The sequence below is a fragment of the Canis lupus genome, chromosome 5 (assembly GCF_003254725.2).
Source record: "Canis lupus dingo isolate Sandy chromosome 5, ASM325472v2, whole genome shotgun sequence".
NCBI classification, from domain to species: Eukaryota; Metazoa; Chordata; class Mammalia; order Carnivora; family Canidae; genus Canis; species Canis lupus.
Window position 1 is genome coordinate 16,809,733 of NC_064247.1, and position 22,190 is coordinate 16,831,922.

At 39.5% G+C, this 22,190-nt stretch overlaps 1 protein-coding gene across 4 annotated transcripts in view; it reads left to right on the plus strand.

Annotated features, from left to right (window-relative positions):
* BUD13 (BUD13 homolog) overlaps nt 1-22,190 on the plus strand; it is a 101,007-nt gene that overhangs the window by 5,642 nt on the left and 73,175 nt on the right. For 3 of the 4 annotated variants that reach the window (XR_007410646.1, XM_049109929.1, XM_025465421.3), the window contains exons 3-9: nt 1,199-1,283; nt 3,850-4,797; nt 7,494-7,798; nt 9,350-9,455; nt 9,815-9,953; nt 10,271-10,455; nt 10,693-10,774. Coding sequence is in view for 3 of the 4 variants with exons in the window: in XM_049109929.1 (XP_048965886.1) it covers nt 1,199-1,283; nt 3,850-4,797; nt 7,494-7,798; nt 9,350-9,455; nt 9,815-9,953; nt 10,271-10,455; nt 10,693-10,774 (1,850 nt within the window). In the remaining variant the exon portion in view is untranslated. The remainder of the gene's footprint in view (nt 1-1,198; nt 1,284-3,849; nt 4,798-7,493; nt 7,799-9,349; nt 9,456-9,814; nt 9,954-10,270; nt 10,456-10,692; nt 10,775-22,190) is intronic. The other variant, XM_049109930.1, reaches the window with a different exon arrangement.

Consider the following 22,190-nt stretch of genomic DNA (forward strand, 5'->3'; position numbering starts at 1 on the left):
TATCTCATTGAGTCCTCATAGAAATCCTTTGAGTTTTCCTTTTACAAATGAGGAAATTGAGGTTTAGAGAAAATAATTGCTGGAGGCTACACAAATATTAAGTGGCAAAGCTGTTGATTTAGATCTCAATTTATCTTGCTTGAATTCATGCCGGTGCTTTCCTTACCCAGTGAGATATCTCAAAACTAGGTTACCTAAGGAATCATGGTGGGCTCTTGGGAACAGAGAAACAGAAGTGAATTATAACCTGGGTTTGGATTTCAGTTCTGCTACTTGCTAGCTGTGACACTGAGAAATTTATTTCTCTGAGTCAGGTTGTTCTTTATTAGTGTGGAAACTTTCTTTGGAGGGCTCTTTTGAGGATTAAGTGAGATAATGTAAGTGAAGCCCAAACACAGTGCCTGGCACGTGGTTGGTACTCTGTAACTAGAATTTATTAGAATTTATTATGCTGTCTTTGGAAGTGTGTTACTTGGAAAGAGGATCAGGTGGAATTGGAGTTAGACTTTCTAGCACTGCCCCCAAATACAATGGAATGTCTTGTAACATAATGAGTTCACTGCCAGTAAATTGGTTCCCTGTCAGGGAGGGACTGGGTTAGTGATCATTTATCAAAGGTATAAGAAGATTCCAGATTTGTTTGGTAATTTGGGTGATGTGAAACGTGTTTTTATCCCTTAAAGATTTGTAGATTCTATGTATTTCTTAGTGATTTCTTTTGGTTGGATTTAAGAAAACCTATCATTGTGATGATAACCTATAACAGCAAAGGTTTCATGAGGAGCCTGAAGCCGTCGATGAGTGATAGGTGTGACAGGGAACCTTCATGTATTTTTACTCTGAATGTAAAAGTAAAAAGGTAAAAGGAATTTAGCTTTTTGCTTACCTGTGGTAGTTGTATACCTGGCAGGTGATAAAGAGGATTTGTAATGAAGAAATTCACCTTTGGAGGAAAATTGGTTAGTTAGAGAAAGATCTATAATTAAATTATCCGGTGACAATTAGATAAACATCTCATGGGGCAAACATAACTGAGGACCACTACATGTTTCTGTGTGTTTCTTCATGGCTGTTTTGGACTTGTGTGTGTTATACACATTAGGAATGGGAATAGTCATAGTTTCAGGTTCTTGAAACAACAGTGCTCCTTGCTTGGATCCTGTGGATTTTTTCAACATAAGTGTCGTAACTCTGACAGGTGGCTGAGTTTGTGGATGAGCGGCCGGAAGAGGTAAAGCAGATGGAAGCCTTTCGTTCCAGTGCCAAATGGAAGCTTCTAGGAGGTTAGTTTTAACAATAAATAAATTTAAATTTCCCATATGTAGGGGAAGCCTTTTTTTTCTTCTCCGCACTTTTCTTTTAGAGAAATGCATAGTTTGTTTTAGTGTGTTTTTGATCTTGAAAAATATAGTGTGAAAAAGAATTCAGAACTTCTTCAGAGGTAGCAAGAATGGGAAATGAGAGACCAAGTATCCCATTTTCTCTTATATTTTGGCATTAGGGTTACTGAAGTCAGGAAGTGACTTATTTGAGGGCCTTGCAATAACTACTCCGCCCGGACCCAAATATAGGGGCACTTAGTACATAGGACGTTGGAGGAGTAAATCTTTGTTCTTGCTTTAAATATTGGTATTTTGCAATGCATTATCCTCCACTTGCTCACTCTATACCCTCTCCCTAGGCTAATAATTTAACTCCCTATTTAAAAAATTTTTCAGTTTTTGTGGATTCGATAAAGGGCATTCGTTTGTCATGTTTGAGCAGAGACAAGCCCTGTTCTTATTTATCTTGGTTTCTACCCTGCCTAGCGTAAATAGGGATCTTACTTCTGGATAACCATTTAACTCCAGTTTACTCTCTATATGTGTTCCTTTTCATACACAAAGGATGGAAGAATTAGCTCCAAGACAGGATTTGTTCTTTCTGTGTTATGCTTTGTGCTTATGTTAATCATCCTACGATTCTGATAAGAAAAAAAATGTATAACTAAATGACAACTGACTATAGATTAGTGGTCACTGTTGCCTCAGTTACTGTTGCCTCAGTTACAATAATTCAGTACATTATTGTTATGTTTTATGAATAAAAAGTTTATTATCCATATGTATTCTTTCATCAGAATCTTGTTCACTCTTATTATTTTCTGCCTTATCCTGTGATTGTGTTTCTAGTTGTTTCCATAGTCCTTTTTTCAGAGAGAATCTTCTGGTCTCCATATTTGTAGGTCTAGGAAGTGATACCAAACGCCCCTTTCCTCCCAGTAATTCTTTTTTTTTTTTTTTTTTAAAGACTTTATTTATTTATGAGAGAGGCGGAGGGAGAAGCAGGTTCCATGCAGGGAGCCTGATGTGGGACTCGATCCCAGGACCCCAGGATCATGCCCTGGGCTGAAGGCAGCACTAAACCGCTGAGCCACCCAGGCTGCCCTCCCCCCAGTAATTCTTTTTCTTCACTCCCCACTGCTCTATCCCCATTTGTCACTGGAAATACCCTCATTGGTCTCTGATCCTTACTTTCTTTTTATAAATGTCATGGAATTTATCAATGCCATGGATTAGATTTGCTATCAAATCTCCCATAGATATCAGTACTTTTCTGTGAGTGATTCTAGTCAGATAGGATTATACCTCAAAGTAAAGGAGTTGACTTGGTTTAATTCATCCACTTAGTGAGTGTTCATTGGGCCCTACCCAGCATTTATTTGTACTGGGGCCATGGAGCTCAATGACAAGAAATGGAGGAGAAACTGGATTTTGGAAATGTCTTGAGTTGCTCTAAACATTTCATTCTCTTATACCTTTGAAAATTTGAAGTTTCAAACTCTTACCTCAACTACTTATTTTATTATTTTTTAAAGATTTTATTTATTTATTCATGAAAGACACAGAGACGGGGGGGGAGAGAGAGAGAGAGAGAGAGAGAGAGAGAGGCAGAGAGGCAGAGACACAGGCAGAGGGAGAAGTAGGCTCCATGCAGGGAGCTCGATGTGGGACTCGATCCTGGGTCTCCAAGATCACGCCCTGGGCTGAAGGCAGCGCTAAACTGCTGAGCCATCTGGGTTGCCCCTCAGCTACTTATTTTAGAAATTGTACCTGGACTGTGGAGTTGAATGGATCTGGGCTGGATCCTCCACGACTCTGCCACATATTAGTGGTATGACTTTACTTTTCTAAGAATATCAAGTTCTCCATCTGCAAAATGGGGATCACAATATTTGTCTTTCAGGCTTATTGTGAGAATTAAGTGAGGGAATCTATATAAACCATTGGCTTATAGTAGGTGACCAGGAAATGCTGATTCCTCTTTTTTTCTGGTGATTTCCCCCAGCAAGGAGCACAGTGAAGTGAATTAGTTAACAGCATTCCATTTTGATGTGGCACAGGGTTATTTAGTTTTCCTTCTGAAAGAAGAGTAAATATGAACTCTGTGTTATCTAGCTTGAATATCAGTAGGAGCATCTGGGAACTTTGCACAGACACGGTTTTGGGAAGAGCACTGGGTTGACAGCTAGAGGATCGGGGTGTTAGCCCATCTCTTCATCTTAGTGGCTGTGACCTTTGGTAAGAAATCACTCATCTTGGAGCCTCTTTTCATGTCTGTGAAACAAGGACCCCTGCTCAGCTCACCTTACAAGGTATAATATGAAAAATGCATTTAAATGGCTGGTTAGGCAAATACAAGGGGTTATCTTTAAGGTATTCATGATTGCTGGTTTCTTGTACCTAAGCAAAAGACCTGTGCAGACCTTTGGGATTTCTGAGTAGTTCTGACATGTATCTTTTGAAACTTTGAATACTAGGGGTAAATAGAGCATCTGTGGGGATCTAACTCTTTGCCCTTTGTGTTTAGGCCACAGTGAAGATCTACCCTCAAATAGACACTTCCGTCACGACTCTCCGGATTCATCTCCCCCAAGGAGGGTCCGTCATGACACCCCAGATTCATCTCCCACCAGGAGGGCCCATCATGATACCCCGGATTCATCTCCCCCAAGGAGGGTCCGTCATGACACCCCAGATTCATCTCCCCCCAGGAGGATCCGTCACGACACCCCAGATTCATCTCCTCCCAGGAGGGTCCATCACGACACCTCGGATTCATCTCCTAGGAGGGCCCGTCACGACACTCCGGATTCATCCCCTCCCAGGAGGGTTCGTCACGACACCCCGGATTCATCTCCTCCCAGGAGGGTCCATCATGACATCCCAGATTCATCTCCTCCCAGGAGGGTCCGTCACGATACCCCAGATTCCTCTCCCCTAAGGAGGGTCCGTCATGACACCCCGGATTCATCTCCTCCCAGGAGGGTCCGTCATGACACCCCAGACCCATCTCCTCCCAGGAGGGCCCATCATGCTTCTCTAGATCCTTCTCCCCTCAGGAAGCCTCATCGTCACTATTCAGGTGCGTCTCCTAGGAAAGCCCATCATGACACACCAGATCCATCTCTTTCTAGGAGGGCCCATCATAGTTCCTCAGATAGCTCTGTTTCCAGAAGGGCCCGAAATAGCTCCCCTGACACATCTCAACCTAGAAGGACTCTTGACTCCTTGGACACATTGCAGCTCAAGAGGGCTCGTCATGACTCCCCTGATTTAGCTGCTAATGTCCCTCATCCACTGCCCAGAACCAAAAGCAGTAAAGCCCCAGAAAGAGCCTCTAGCAAAACTTCTCCACATTGGAAGGAGCCAGGACCATCTCATGCACCACTCCCAAAGAACAGCAAGTATGAGTATGACTCTGACCTCTCTCCTCCACGAAAAAAGCAAGCAAAATCCCATAAGCATGATTCTAAGGGTAAGCATTTGATTGCCTATGAGAGGGACTTACTCCTTAGGTGCTTTCTTTCTTTCTTTTTTTTTTTTTTTAAAGATTTTATTTATTTATCTATGAGAGACACAGCAAGAGAGAGGCAGAGACATAGGCAGAGGGAGAAGCGAGCTCCATGCAGGGAGCCTGATGTGGGACTTGATCCCAGGACTCTGGGATCACGCCCTGAGCCAAAGGCAGGTACTCAACCGCTGAGCCACCCAGACGTCCCTAGGTGCTTTCTTTTTTTATTTTATTTTATTTTGTTTTGTTTTTGTTTTGTTTTGTTTTGTTTTGTTTCATTTCATTTTATTTTATTTTATTTATTTTATCATTTATTTATTTTATTTTTTAATTTAATTTAATTTAATTTAATTTAATTTAATTTAATTTAATTTAAAATTTTTTTCCTAGGTGCTTTCTTTTGGACCTTTTACTTATGGTCTTTAGAAATGAGAATGGTATTTTTTGGAGAAGTTTTATTCTCTTTAAATTATTTATTTGTTTTAAAAATTTTATTTGAGAGAGAACACAAGCAAGGGGAGTGGCAGAGGGAGAAGCAGGCTCCCTGCTCAGCAGGGATGTGATGTGGGGCTGGATCTCAGGACCCTGGGATCATGACCTGTGTTGAAGGCAGATGCTTAGCCAATTAAGTCACCCAGGCACCCCTGGAGAGTTTTAAAAAACTGTAGGGAAATGGGGAGAGGTTGAGATGAGGAGAGTTATAATTTAAGGTGGCAAGGAGGACATTTTTATAGATCTTTTTATTTTTTTTTCTTCCCATCCTGTATGAAAATGCTGCGTGTTTGATGTAGAAAATTCAGAATGTATAGAGATGTGTAAAGAAGTAGAAGAAAGGTTATAAATTCTGTCATTCAGAGCCATTCATTCTTAGTGTTGTGGCCAATGTTCTTTTAGGCTTTTTTTTAATTAATTTTTTATGTAGTTAAGCCTTTTCTATGCAGCATATACATGTTGTATGTGTAAATCTTGCCTATTTTTTTCACTTAACATTAGCTTCCCCGTGTCATAAAGATATCTCTTTGTCAGTATGATCTTTATCGGTGTTCTGTTATATAAATGTGCTTAACCATTTCCCTGATACTGCATGTTTTAGGTTATTTCTAAATTTTTGCTTTTATAATTCTAAAATGAAACACGTACTTAAATTGTTGCCTATATGCTGGATTATTTCCTTATCTACTTTTAGATAGATTTCCTGGAAATTTAAGTACTTCTAGGTATGCTTCCTAGGAAATTAAGTAGAAATTGACTTACTGGTAAGAGGGATGTATATTTTTTTTTAAAGATTTTTTTTTTTTTTTTTTTTTTTTATTCACAAGAAACACAGAGACACAGGCAGAGGGAGAAGCAGGCTCCATGCAGGGAGCCCGATGTGGGACTTGAACCCGGGTCCCCAGGATCATGCCCTGGGCTAAAGGCGATGCTAAACCACTGAGCCACCCAGGCTGCCCGAGGGATGTATATTTTTAAGACTGTTGATACCCATTGTAGATTGCCTTTTTAGGAGTCGATTTGTGATGTTTCTGTCTACAGCTCAGGCCTGTGCAGTAAGGTTTGTTTACTCAGTCTTTGTCCCTAGGTACTGCTTTCATTATTTTTTTTAAAGATTTTATTTATTTATTTGTTTATTTATTTATTATTTTTTTAAGATTTTGTTTATTCATGAGAGAGAGAGAGGCAGAGGCACAGGCAGAGGGAGAAGCAAGCTCCACACAGGGAGCCTGATGTGGGACTCAATCCCGGGTCTCCAGGATAATGCCCTGGGCTGGAGGTGGCGCTAAACTGCTGAGCCACCTGGGCTGCCCTAAAGATGTTATTTATTTATTTGAAAGAGAGAGTAAGCAAGAGAACGAGAGCACTGGCAGGGGGAGGAGTCGAGGAAGAGGGAGAAGCCGACTCTTGGCTGAGTAGGGAGCCTGACACGGGGCTCTATCCCAGGACCCTGAGATTGTGACCTGAGCCAAAGGTAGATGCTTAACCCACTGAGCAACCTAGGCGCCTCCTGTTTTCATTTTTCAATAAAATATATTGTTATCCTTTAGTCTCGAACATCAGTGTATATTCTAGGTAGTTTTAACTTTTGCCACAGCACTGAGATCTGAGTGCAAGTTGTTTTGCCCTTTCTATGGTCAGATAAATGTGACATAGGTGAGAATGCTGAGGTCTCACATGCTAGTCACAGTTACTAGTAACTTGGGAATAGAACCCCACATCCTCCCTATTGGTTTTAAAGGTTGTCCCTTTAAAAAAAAATAAAATAGGGGAACCCTGGGTTGCTCAGCGGTTTAGTGCCTACCTTCAGCTCAGGGCGTGATCCTGGGGTACTGGGATCAAGTTCCCCATCGGGCTTCCTGCATGGAGCCTGCTTCTTGCTCTGCCTGTGTCTCTGCCTCTCTCTATCTCTGTCTCTCTCTCGTGAATAAATAAATAAAATCTTTACAATAAATAAATAAATAAATAAATAAATAAATAATATATATATATAAATAAAAATAAAATAAAATCCCTGATTCTGCTTTTCTCGCACATCATCTGTACTTGTGTTTTGGTTAGTGGTAGCTCTTTAGAGGAGGACTAAATGAATATTGACTATTAGCTTCGTAAGTTCTGTTTTTAAGATTCTGCCAAGGGGATTAAGGACTTTATTTTTTTATTTCTAGGCTCTTCCCCCAGCCATAGGAAATTTCATATGAGTTCTTCACCTAGGAGACATCAGAGTCACATATTGGACACTTCCTCCTACCCAAGTGACAGTCGGAAAGCCTCTGATTCAGATCTTTCTCCTCCGAGGCATAAACAAATTTCAGGGCACAAGGATTCTGATTCAGATCTGTCACCTCCACGGAATAGACCTACACGTCGGAGCTCTGATTCTGACCTGTCTCCACCAAGGAGGAAACAGAAGGTCAAATCTTCTGATTCTGATCTGTCTCCACCTCGAAGGAGTCAGCCTCTAGGAAAGAAGGTAGAGTTTTTCAAGAGCCGTGTCCTTCTCTTAGAGTGACTCCTGTTTTCTAGCTTTGTACATGTCTCCAATACATAAACCAGAGAGGGAGGAGGTAGTTCCTGGTAGTATAGTAGATCTAGTGCAGTTACCTCTAGAGCTCTTTGCTTCTCTCTGCAGGCCAGACTGACTGTAACCCAGCCCAGAAGAACTTGCAAACACCAGGTTTCCTAAGTACCTTCTGTCTTTCTATTCTCTTAATTCCACAAATCTCAATTTTTAAAAAGTCCAGAAAAACTTTCTATTTTCTTATGAATGAACTAAGAACTATAGTTTACAGAGTAGAATTTGGAGTACAAGCCTTGTGTTGGATATTCAAATCCTACTTCTTCAACTTACTGTGTGAGATTTGAACAAGCTGTGGAATATCTCTAAGCTCCAGCTTCATCTGTAAAACATGGATAATGGTAGTATGTACTTCATGAGGTTATTGTGAGTTAAATGTGTAAGTGTATCTTACAAGTGCCCAGGACAAAGTGAGACATTAGCACAAGCAATTTATTATTATAAATTGGACTACAGGTCTCTATATCCAGAGCATAAAGAGAGGTGTTTAAAATATAAAATGACTTTTAGAAATCATATCACCTGGGAAGTCAGTGTTTTGTTTTATTTTAAATCTATGATGAAGCATGAATTGCCCAGATCATCCACATGAACTCTTTTTTGTTTTGCAAAGCACACTGGCGCTAGGAAAAGAATCTTATTCCAGTGGGTTGGTTAAGAAATAGTAATAGAAAAAAATGAACAGTAATAGAGTCTGCAATATGCACATTTCCGTCCAACCCAGACTTTTCCAGGTAAGTCTTCTCTGTCACCCACATTATTCTTGTAGCCTGTCCCTGACTCAGGAAGTGGGGCTCTTCTCTTTTGGGGAACAAAGTGAGGTTTGTGTTGAAACTGGACCCATTGCATTTTAGGCATCTGTTTCTTTCATGGACAATTTTATGCTAATCAGGTTTATATGTTGCACTGGATACTCTGTATACTCCGTTTATGGGTCGGTTGGTTATCTTGATATGAAATGGAATTTAATAAAAAGGTTTGATTTGGTCATAACTTGTCATTATCCTGAAATGTATCCACAATTGAAGGACCTTAGATTTGCTTGAATATGTAGTTGAAATGGAATATTTTATCAGTGTATGTCTCTACTGGAGGGCTTAGAGCTTGATACAGGTTTCAATCAGGTGATTTGAAAATGTATCTTCATGTGTGCAGTTTATATATTAAAAAGTCAGAAATATAGATGCTGTGCCTTTTCTTTAATATTTTCTTAGTTTGTGTTTCTGTTTATTCTTAAAACTTAATAGTACTGTTAATTTGCCACCAAATTCAGCTTTATTCTTTTTTATTTTGTGAATCTTGTGGTCAATAATGAGAATACAAAGCTACAGTGTTTGGTTTGGTTATTGCTAATTATCAGGCAAAAATGCATCTAACTGTGTATACCCTGGAGCCTACTGCTACATTGTCTCATTAATGTCGCATGCTCCCCTTTCTATTGCATAGGCTACACACATGTATTCTGGGGCTAAAACTGGGTTGGTGTTAACTGACATACAGCAAGAGCAGCAGGAGCTCAAGAAACGGGACCAAGAAACTCTGGCGTTCGAAGGTAAAAATGTAAAAATTCAGAGACTAATTGAGGCTCATTTAGATTTTATTTTTTTAATGTAGTTTATTGTGCCTGATATTTTAAACTTTTAATTGATATCAAATTTCAGTTCTGGTTTTATGTATTATTTTAACTTCTTAGTAGGCCCAAGTGATTCTTTTCATTCTTGAAAAAGGTTAGTTAGATATTGGTAGGAGCTATTTGTAGTCTGGCTGCAAAAGTTTTTATCCAGCATCAGAATCCCAAGTGGTTAAAAAAAAAAAAAAAGGAATCCCAAGTGGTTGATTTCAACTGTTAGAATATTGTTTCTGATTTTGATACCTGATGTTTATCTTTAAAAGTAGAATTTTCCTTTGCAGCTGAATTCCAGTATGCTGAAACTGTATTTCGAGATAAGTCTGGCCGTAAGAGGAATTTGAAACTGGAACGTTTAGAGCAAAGGAGAAAAGCAGAGAAGGACTCGGAGAGAGATGAGCTGTATGCTCGGTGGGGAAAAGGGTAAGAGAACTGCCGAAGTGAAGAACAAGACTGTGCTAGGACTGGAGAGGACATTATCTAGTTTCCTGACCAACTAGTTCATTGTTCTGCCTTCAGAGCCGTTTCAGGAATGGAAAATTTGGTGTGCTCAGTCTCCTTCCTAAAATACTGATGTATTCTACACTTTCAGTTCGCTTTCTGGAAATTTTACTCTTTTCAATATTTGGCTTGTGCTGTCAGAAAAAGGAGGTGCTCCAAATGTAGTCATATGGTCCATTTTAGTGTAAGAAGGGAAATGTTACACTAGATAGCAGACACTCTTGGTTCTTTTTGCCCAGGCTAGTCCAGAGCCGGCAGCAACAACAAAACGTGGAGGATGCAGTGAAGGAAATGCAGAAGCCGCTGGCCCGTTATATTGATGATGAAGATCTGGATCGGATGCTGAGAGAACAGGAAAGAGAGGGAGACCCCATGGCCAACTTTATCAAGAAGAATAAAGCCAAGGAGAACAAGAATAAGAAAGGTGAACCTTTTGGGATTCACCAGAGACTTATGTAAAGAGGGATGGTCGTTAGGCTGATGGTACATAGCTGGACAGAGAGAAGGCTTTCCCACACAGTTTTAGATTCCTTGTATTTGGGAGTTAGGGTTCAGCTCAGTAGAGATCTCGGTGTAAAATTTTTTGTTCCCACTGCCACTCAGTTCTGAATTGAGTTACATAAGGTAACTAACTTCTTTTCTCTCTCTCTCCTCTCACCAGTGAGACCTCGCTACACTGGTCCTGCACCTCCTCCCAACAGATTCAATATCTGGCCTGGTTATCGCTGGGATGGAGTGGACAGGTAAGCCTGAATGTTTCATACATTTTTGTTTTCTTTTCCATCTGCCCCTAATCTTCCCTAACCGTTCTTAAATTACTCTCCCTCTCTCTCTACTCTAAGCACAAGGTTAATAACATGTAGTTTGCTTTTTTTAAGGTCTCCAAATCCCATTTCCCATGCTCAGAATACTACTACTCCTATTTTCCTTTTCAAAGCTTTATAAAGCTCTGGACAAATTGCTCTGGTGGTGCTGATAGGATACCCTTTGTTTCTGACATTGGTCACCTCTAGTGATATTTTCTAAGGTTTAGAGGGAATGAGTGATGGATGGGAGTCTGGAGTTTTTTTGTGTGTTGTATCTTTAAAATGTAGTTCTTCAACCTTCTCTTCACTGCCTTAGGAGTGAGCTACTTACAGGGTCTCACTGACCTCTGCAACCAGCATCTACCCATATACTCTAACTTCCTGTCTATTAACATGATGACCTAAATGTGCTTCTATCCAAAGTCTGTCCCTCTCCTTATACATTAGAGTCCGTCTCCTCTTGCCTACAAAGGACATTGTTCTAGCATTTAGCATGATAATTCTCAAACTTTTTGACCTCAGGAGCCCTTTCTACTTCTAAAAATTACTAAGGACCCCAAAAAACTTCTGTTTATGTGGAATACATCTTTTAATATTTACCATATTCAAAATTAAACTGAGGTGTTTAAAAGTGTTTATTAGTTCATTAAAAACTTAATAAAACCATTATGTTAACATAATTGCCATATTTTTAAAGAAAAATAACTTTATTTTCCAAACAAAGAAAATAGAAGAATGGCATTGATTTACATTTTTATAAATCTCATTCATGTTTGGCTTAATAATAGATAGCAGGATTTTGCATTGATCTTTTATGGTATGTTTAGTTCAAGTACTAAGGAAGAAAATTTAGCCTTAGAAAATTCAGCTTTATATATAAGTAGTTAGAAAAGGAAGATGTATTATGTGTTTTGATACTACACAAAAACACAGCAAGTGATAATTTCTTAAAAGTGATTTATAATACGGAGCCTGAAACCATATCAAAAATTTTCCATGCTGTTACATTAAATTCTTTTTTTTTTTTTTTTCCTGCTTTGGATGGATCTTTTTGTGGTGCATGATTTTATAACATCATGTACTGGTCATTTGGAAAATACTGGTTTGCTGAGTTTTTCAGACCTGCCAAATGTTGACATTTCTCACTGTGTAACATCAAATAATCTTATATTTGTTAACATTACCTCTGATCTCATTACCAAAATCTTCAATGGGAAGCTAGAGTTCATGGTGGCAGATAAAAATTTTTTGAAATTCTAATTTACACTTAAAAGTTTGTAATTTTATCATTGGTGACAAACATCAGTTGTTATTGGAGTGAAACTCACTTTGTACAATAGCTTTTTTTGTAGATTCCTTCAGATTTTGTACCTAGCGGATCAGGTCATCTAAATATAAACAATTTTACTTCTTCCTTTCCAATCCAAATGTCCTTTGTGTTTTCTTTCCTTATTGCACTAACTAGAACTTCTGGTGCATCTGAATAGAAGTAGTAAAAACAGACAGACATCTTTGTCTTCTTCCTAATCTTAGAAGAACAATCAGTCTTTAGCTGTAACCTATAAGTTTTTTGTAGATTTCCTTTACTGGGTTGAAAAGGTTCCTTTCTGTTCCTAGCTTGCTGAGAGTTTTTTTTTTCGGGAATGTGTGTTGGATGTTGTTTCATTCTTTGATCCATGAGTTATATAGTAATGTATTGTTTAATTCTAAACATTTAGATGTTTCTAGATACCTCACTGTTAATTGATTTCCAGTTTAATTCTCTTGAGGTCAAGGAATATACTCCATAATATTTTGATCTTTTGAAAATTAGTAAGCTGCATTTTATGGCCCAGTATATAGTTACCTTGATGAATAGTCTGTTTGCATTTGAGAATAATGTGTATTCTGTAGTTGTTTGGGAGGTTGTTTTGAGAATATTTTATTGTACTTTTTAAAAAATAAGCTCTTTGTTTTTTAATAACTGTAGATTTATTTATTTTTAAAGATTTTATTTATTTATTCATGAGAGATACAGAGACATAGGGAGAGGGAGAAGCAGGCTTCCTGTGGGGAGCCTGATGCGGAACTCGATCCCAGGACCCTCAGATCATGACCTGAGCCAAAGGCAGATGTTCAACTATTAAGCCGCCCAGGTACCCCATAATAATTGTAGATTAATAGAAAACTTGCAAATAGTATGAAGAATCCTGTATATTCCTTGTCCAATTTTATTACCATTCATTACATGATCATGGTACATTTATCAGAGCCAACATTGGTATGTTATTATTATTGTACCAATTGGCACCCTGGGTGGCTCAGCGGTGCAGCACCACCTTCAGTCCAGGGTGTGATCCTGGGGACCAGGAATCGAGTCCCTCGTCAGGCTCCCTGCATGTAACCTGCTTCTCCCTCTGCCTGTGTCTCTGCCTCTCTCTCTGTGTGTCTCATGAATAAATAAATAAAATCTTTAAAAAAGATGTACAAATTTTACATGGATTTCACTAGTTTTCCATTAAAGTCCTTTTTCTGTTCAGGGATCCAATGCAGGATCTCACATCGCATGTAGCTGTCATACCCTTTAGTCTTCTTTAACCTGTGACAGTTTCTCAGTATTTTTGTTTTTTGTAACCCTGACAGCTTTTTGTAATATGGTCATTTATTTTATAGAATGTCCCTCAAGTTGGGTTCATTTGATGTTTTTCTCATGATTAGACCAAGATAATGGGTTTTTGGAAAGAATGCTACAGTGTGAAGTGCCCTTCCCATCACGTCATTTTAACAAGTACCACAGGACATTGCTAATGATGCTAATAAACTTAATCACTTCATTAAGGTAGTGAATGTTTGCCAAGTTTCTCCACTTTAAAGTTGCTCTTTTTCCCCTTTCATACTCTGCTCTCTAGAAGTGAATTCAGCTTGCACTCAAAAGATGACCTATGGGTAGGATATCTACATGTAATATTTGGACCTTTTCTATAAGGATTTGTTTCATCACCCCATTTATTTTAGTCATCTATTTTTAGCAGTAATAAATCATGTATATTTCATACTATTGTAATCCAGTAATATTTATTTTTGTTGCTCAAATCATTCTGTTCTTCAGCCACTGGGAATTCTTTAAGGTGTCCTTTTGTCTGCCCTATCCTTTTATTTTTTGAGCACTCTCTGACTTTCTGGTACTACAGGATGCTCCAGATTCATCTTGAATTTTCTCTGTCCTGACTCTAGAATTAGCTATTTTTCCAACGGGCCCTAGTGGCTGCTTTTAATGGATAATGGTATTTAGGAACCAAGATCTGACTTGTACAAGTACTTGTTACTGTGATGTCATTGTTCCTGGGCCCTGATAGTAGACAGAGCTAGGTAGTACATGTGTTGTAATCCATGTATACACAATGTCTGTCATTATTTCTGTACCTATTTACTATGTGTCTGTATATATACATGTTTATACAGATACATAAATATGAGTTCATACTGGTATAACTGACTCTAATGCAGTATTACCCCCTTTTTTTTTTTGTTTATAACTTTCTCCTCCAACACTGAGAAACCTGGCACCCACCATCTACCATCCGCTTTGCTTACCTCAGTATACACATAACAGTTTCAGAATTGAGAAATGAAATGAGAAACAGATTTCCAACTAAAGTATAGTATTCATGTGTAGTTGCTTTTACTCTTACCCTAATAATTTCTAGTGAAAGTACCATTTTCCAACATAACTTAAAGGGTCAACTCCCTGCCTCCCCACTCCCATACTATTATGTCATATATTTATAATATAGTTAGATTTTTTTGTCATAGTCTATAGTCTATCCTGGGATCTCCTGACACCTGGGTGATTTTTCCTTTTTAGAGTTTGCTTATATTAGCATTTACTTTTTATGGTCTATGGTTCTGTGGGGTTTGACAAATGCATAGAGTCATCCATTCATTACCCTAATACTATATATAGAACAGTTCCATCATCCTAAAATTTCCTCCGTAAGTCTTCTTTTAGTCAGTTACACCTTCTCCACCAAACCCTTGTGATTAGTGCTTTGTTTTTTGTGCCTATAGTTTTGCCTTTTTCAGAGTATCACATGAATGAAATCATACAATATGCAGCCTCTTGAGTCTGACTTATTGCACTTAGCAAAATGCTTTTTAAGATTCATCCATGTTCTTGCATGCATATCCCATTTTATGGATGTGCCATTTTGTTTATTCCCCAGTTGGACATCTTTGTTGCTTCCTGTTTTTAGTGACTGTGAATAAAGCTGCAATAAACATTTGTGTATAGAGTTTTATGTGGACATAGTTTTCAGTTTGCTTGGATAAATACCCACTGATTGCTGGATTATATGGTGAACTTTATAAGAAACTGCCAACTATCTTCCAATTTGCTATACCATTTTATGTTAGGCCAAAGAATGAGAATACCCACTGCTCCGTATCCTTCCTTACTTAGCCTTTGGTATTGTCAGTGTTTTGGATTTTAGGTGTGCACATTCAGTATTGGATTTTAATTTCTCTGTTATTATTTCAGCTAAGTCTCTGCAATGTTTACTCTAAGATCAGTTTCTGTCTTTAACTTACCGTGGCCTACTGAGTACTGTTTCACATAGAATATAAGAACCTTCTAACACTATATAGTTCCATCCACCCTCAGTTCTATGTGCTACTGTTGTCATGTATATAACATAAATGGTATAGATCCTACAATACAGTATTCTAATTTTTATAGTTACTTAAAAAAAAAAAACTAAGAAAACAACAAAATGTATAGTTGTTAATATTTAACTCACATAGCTACCATTTCTGGTGCTCTTTTTTATTTCCTCTGAACAACCTTTTTTTAAAAAAAATTTTATTTATTGATTTGAGAGGGGGGAGAGAGAGAGAGAGAGCAGGGGGGAGGGGCAGAGGGAGAGGGAGAAGCAGACTCCCCACTGAGCAGGGAGCCCGCTGTGGGACTTGATCCCAGGACCCTGGGATCATGACCCAAGCCGAAAGCAGGTGCTTAACTGAGCCACCCAGGCCCTCCTCTGAACAACTTTTAATATTCCGTTAGTGCAGGTTTATTGGCAACAAATTCTGTTTTTGTTGATATGAAATGTCTTTATTTCACCTTTATTTTTTCAAAACTTTAATTTTGAAATAATTTTAGACGAGAACTTGAAAAAATAGTAGTGTGTTACAGTGTATCTTTTACCCAGCTTCCCCCAATTATAATCTGGTACATTACTAAAATAAGGAAATTGATGTTGGCATAATTCTATTAAATTAGAGCCTTTTTCTCACCTTCATTTCTGAAGGATAGTTTTACTGACATAGTGTTGGAGGAGGTCATCAAGAGGACATGACCACTGGTTGACTCACAAACTGGACCCAGGCAATCAGAGGGCTCTTACTGCCTCCCTTGTCCTTGGGATGTGTGTCCTTGTCTACTCTTCCCTTAGTAACAACTGTTTCATGGCTGTAGCCTTCAGAGAGTAAGGTATTGTTGAGACCACCTGGGCCAAATATGTGATTGAACCCAGTTAAGGCCTCTGTATAAGTTTCTAAGATTCTGGTGGGTGGAAACCCAAGACAGGCTTCATGGTAAGTCCCCTTGTGTATTGAACCTGCTCCCTATCAATCTGGAGTGGCCACCTCTTTCTTCTGTGTATCCTTGCCCTCTGCATCTCAGGGCCAACTTCAGACTTCACCCGAGGAGTTCACAAGCTTGCGAGCCAACACATGGAACTCTGGATTGATAGTACTAGACTTGGGTGACAGTTCTGCCAACTTTTTTGAGGGTGTTTCTGCATTTTTTGGCCTCCATTGTTGTCCTCAGTCCTCATTTGTTTCATTGTTACCTCCCCTCCCTCACATACTTCTAAAGCATTGTTTTTCTCTAGCAGATTTTCTTTTTTTTTTTTTAAGGATTTTATTTATTCATGAGAGAGACACACACACACACACACACACACACACACACACACACAGAGGCAGAGACACAGGAGAGGGAGAAGCAGGCTCCATGCAGGGAGCCCAACATGGGACTCCATCCTAGGTCTCCAGGATCAGGCCCTGGGCTTAAGGCGGGGCTAAACCGCTGAGTCACCCGGGCTGCCCTCTGGCAGATTTTCTTCTGCTAGGCTTTCAGCAAGCAGTTTGACTATGAGATACTTCAGTGTGGCAGCAGCTACAGTTTCTGCTCAGTTCTTTTGGTTTCCACCTGCTGCTTTTTCATTGGGCCTAATGTGGGTTCCCCTGCACAAACATGGTTTAGCAGGTGGCCAAAGATTTGGGTGCAGTTTGTATTTTCTGGAGTTCATCTGTTTTGTAGGTCCCTCCCTTCCAGAGTTTCCTCCCTGATTTTCCAACTGCTCTGCCCTCTTTGCACTGACGCCTCGAGCCATTAAGCCTATGGCTTTCTGCCGCCATGAGCTGTGTAGATTGGGAAGTGCCCTCTGGCAAAACGCCTTACAAATCTCTTCACACATAGATTCCTGTCCAGGTTCTGCCTGCTTTTTGGTCACTTTCCCATGCCTTCAAATAATTTCAAATACTTGCAGTTTTATATTTTTTCCAGATTTTATAATTGCTGAGGGTAGATTAGTCTGCTCAAGTTCCGCTGCTGTGCCCGAAATCCATTGCACCACTTCATATGGGCCTAAGGCATTGTTCTTCCGTCCCTTGAGCTGCTGTCGAAAGCTGAGGCTCTAGTCTCTGATATTGGCAGGTATCCACAGGGTGGCTGTGGTTTCAGGCTAGCTTACTACTCTGCTTTGCAGTTTGCTGGATATAGGCTCTTTGGTAGTGGGAGCATATTTCAGAATGTTAATTTGTAGCCAGATGTAGATCTTTTTACAAGCCATAACCCTAAAGATTATCCCTGCTACACTGAGTCCATCCCCCCCCCCATTTTTTTTTTTCTATTTAAAAAAAAATTCTGGATCCAAACTCAGAACACTACCTGACCTAGGATTTTCCTGGCATTTGATCTGTTTCCCACTCTCCCAGTAGTTTTCTTCCACTTTGTATTTTTTTCTAGATTTTTCCTTTTAGTTCTCTTTTTCATCTTTGCTTTCTTTCTGATTATTCTTTTGTCACCTTTTCTAGTTTCTTCTGGTTTTGGCCCATGGCAAGTGAGCATTTCTGGAACAGATCTGTAGTTGGAAAATTCCCTAAGGTCAACTGACCTTAATCCCATTATTATTATTATTATTATTCAATTTGCCAACATATAGCATAACACCCAGTGCTCATCCCATCAAGTGCCCCCTCAGTGCCTGTCACCCAGTCACCCCCACCCCCCACCCACTTCCCTTTTCACCACCCCTTGTTCGTTTCCCAGAGTTAGGAGTCTCTCATGTTCTGTCTCCCTTTCTGATATTTCCCACTCACTTTTTCTCCTTTCCCCTTTATTCCCTTTCACTATTTTTTATATTCCTCAAATGAATGAGACCATATAATAATTTTGTCCTTCTGTGATTGACTTATTTCACTCAGCATAATACCCTCCAGTTCCATCCATGTCAAAGCAAATGGTGGGTATTTGTCATTTCTAATGGTTGAGTAATATTCCATTGTATACATATACCACGTCTTCTTTATTCATTCATCTTTCGATGGACACCTCCATAGTTTGGCTATTGTGGACATTGCTGCTATAAACATCGGGGTGCAGGTGACCCGGCGTTTCACTGCATCTGTATCTTTGGGGTAAATTGCATTGCTGGGTCATAGGGCAGATCTATTTTTAACTCTTTGAGGAACCTCCACACAGTTTTCCAGAGTGGCTGCACCAGTTCACATTCCTACCAACAGTGCAAGAGAGTTCCCCTTTCTCTGCATCCTCCAACATTTGTTGTTTCCTGCCTTGTTAATTTTCCCCATTCTCACTGGTGTGAGGTGGTATCTCATTGTGGTTTTGATTTGTATTTCCCTGATGGCAAGTGATGTGGAGCATTTTCTCATGTGCTTGTTGGCCATGTCTTTGTCTTCCTCTGTGAGATTTCTGTTCATGTCTTTTGCCCATTTCATGATTGGATTGTTTGTTTCTTTGCTGTTGAGTTTAATAAGTTCTTTATAGATCTTGGATACTAGCCCTTTATCTGATAGGTCTTTTTTTTTTTTTAAGATTTTATTCATTTATTCACGAGAGATAGAGAGGCAGAGACACAGGCAGAGGGAGAAGCAGGCTCCACTCCGGGAGCCCGACGCCAGTCTATCCCGGGACTCCGGGATCGCACCCTGGGCCAAAGGCAGGCGCTAAACTGCTGAGCCACCCAGGGATCCCCTGATAGGTCATTTGCAAATATCTTCTCCCATTCTGTAGGTTGTCTTTTAGTTTTGTTGATTGTTTCTTTTGCTGTGCAAAAGCTTCTTATCTTAATGAAGTCCCAATAGTTCATTTTTGTTTTTGTTTCTCTTGCCTTCATTCTCAGTGGGGAAACACTGGGAGCCTTTCCTCTAAGATCAGGAACAAGACAGGGATGTCCACTCTCATCACTGCTATTCAACATAGTACTAGAAGTCCTAGCCTCAGCAGTCAGGCAACAAAAAGAAATAAAAGGCATTCAAATTGGCATAGAAGAAGTCAAACTCTCCCTCTTCACAGATGACATGATACTGTACATAGAAAACCCAAAAGACTCCACCCCAAGATTGCTAGAACTCATACAGCAATTTGGCAGTGTGGCAGATACAAAATCAATGCCCAGAAGTCAGTGGCATTTCTATACACTAACAATGAGGCTGAAGAAAGAGAAATTAAGGAGTCAGTCCCATTTACAATTGCACCCAAAAGCATAAGGTACCTAGGAATAAACCTAACCAAAGAGGTAAAGGATCTATACCCTAAAAACTACAGAACACTTCTGAAAGAAATTGAGGAAAACACAAAGAGATGGAAAAATAGTCCATGCTCATGGATTGGAAGAATTAATATTGTGGAAATGTCAATGCTACCCAGGGCAATTTACACGTTTAATGCAATCCCTATCAAAATACCATGGACTTTCTTCAGAGAGTTGGAACAAATTATCTTAAGATTTGTGTGGAATCAGAAAAGACCCCGAATAGCCAGGGGACTATTAAAAAAGAAAACCATAGCTGGGGGCATCACAATGCCAGGTTTCAGGTTGTACTACAAAGCTGTGGTCATCAAGACAGTGTGGTACTGGTAATCCCATTATTATTTAAAAGACAAACTGAGGCTGAGATAAATGGAATGACTTACCTGGGTTATTAAGCTTTCCTGAGAAAGCTAGAATTAAAATCCTGGGCTCCTGATTCTGTAGTCCGAGACTTTTCTACTGTGAGTTCTCTTGCAGGTTTGTTTGTTTGTTTTTTGATTCTGTAGGGTTTTATTTGTTATTCTTATGTCCTTCATCTGCATGATCATATTAGTGTTGATTCTCCAAGGCAAAAAACAATGGTTTCCTTGGTGTTCTAGAATATCCTGCATACTTATAAGGTTAGAGATGGAACTATCTGTAATAAGCTTCCCTTCTTCCTAAAACATTCTGTTACTTTACTCATCCCTTATGGAAGGCACGAGGAAAGAGGGAAGGCTGTTATCTCAGTTTAGTGACACTTAGCATAGATGTGATTACTTTTAGCAGGTATGTACTAGGTACCAGTTTCTTACAATTAATGAGAGAGAATCTTTGAGCCTAGGAAATCACTTTCTATTTAGAGGAGAAAGACAAGTAAATAATCTCAGTGGTACTTGCTAAGTATTATTATAGAGGGTTTTCAAGATGCTTTGGAAGCACAAAAGAAGAATAAATTTAGCCTTGGGAGTGTGGTTAGGGAAGGCTTCCTAGAACATGCATGAGCTTAGTCTTAGGGGATTATCAGTCCAGCCAACAGAAGAAGGAAAGGGAGGAGATTTAAGGAAGGGGATCCTATATGTGTGAAGTCATAAGGATATGCAGCATCGTAGTGTTACGGAGACGCAGTTGTAAGCAGTTTGCTATTGTTGGATAGCATGAAGCATGGAGTAGAGTATAGGAGATGGACTGGAAAAGTAAGCCAGGGCCTGGTCTCAGTAAGCTTTGGAAACATTTCTGAGTGTGGTCTTCACTCTAAAAGCAAAGAAGAAAAAAACAAAAAAAAAAAACAAAAAAAAAAAAAGAAAAGCAAAGGAGAGTCACTGAAGGATTGACGCAGCTCTGCATTTTAGATAGATGAATCATTATGGCAGTAATTTGATGCATTTGAAAAGCACAGGTCTGGAAGTGAAGAGACAAGGCACAAGGTTGTTGAAGTAGGTGAGGGTAGAGGAGACAGACAGAGGCCTGAACTGAGGAGATGGGGAAGTGCTCAGGGGATAAGGTAGCAGGACCTGGTGACTGGACTTGGCCATAAGGAAGGTTACTGGTGACCTTAAAGAGAGCGAACTCTGTGGCATGGTGAGACAAAAGCCAGGGTCTAATGTGTTAAGGAATGAATGAAAAGTGAGGAAGTGTAGACAGTGACTACAGGCTCTTTCAAGAAGTTTATGTAAGAAGACGGAATGCATAGTATTGAAGGGAGTTGAGGTTGACTCTGAAATTTTCATGACACCCCACTCCTGGTTCTTTTCTTCTTCTTGGCCATCTTTATGAGCTCTCTTCCCTCTTTGTGCCCTAAATGTTGCTAGGGGCTCCATCCCTATCCTTAGCTGTTCTCACTCTGACTAAATCTTTAGTCACACCTTCAGTTATCACCTATGTATGTAAGTGATCCCCAGATCTGTGTTTGCAGTTTAGTCTGGCGTAAATAGCTGTGCATTGGATTTCTGTATTGATATGTATCTGAGGCACCTTGAATGCAATGTATTCAAAATAGCTAATCAGCCTCCATTCCCCTAACTTGCTCCTCTTCCTGTTTTATCCTGCTTAGTGCAGCCTCATTCATCTGGTTACTAAAATTATTAACCTGTGAGTCAAACTTACCTCCCCTTTCTTTGCTCTTACCTAATCTATCATGAAGTCTCCTTTATCATTGCTTTGATCATCTGTTGCCTGTACCTTGCAGTAACTTTCCTGTCTTCAGTCTCCTCCAGAGTGATCTTTTTGAAATACAGTTTCTGCTCCTGTTTTAAATCTGTTCCTTCTGGATAAAATCTGAGCTTTTTAACTTTGTCTCATGCTATTCCCTTCATCATACTTTAGGCTCTAGCTATACCAGTTTGCCTTTGGTTCCCTGCATGTACCAAGCTATTTCTTATTTTTGCATCTTTGTTCTTGTTAGTCATGTTGTGCTCTGTCCTGAAATGCTCTCTCCTGACCTTTCTGGTCTTCCCTACCTCCAACTCTGTTGTTAGCTCTATCTTTTCAGACTTAATTTAGGGGCTACCTTCACAAAGTCTTTCCTGACCATTCCTGTTCATCTCTTTCCCAAGTTG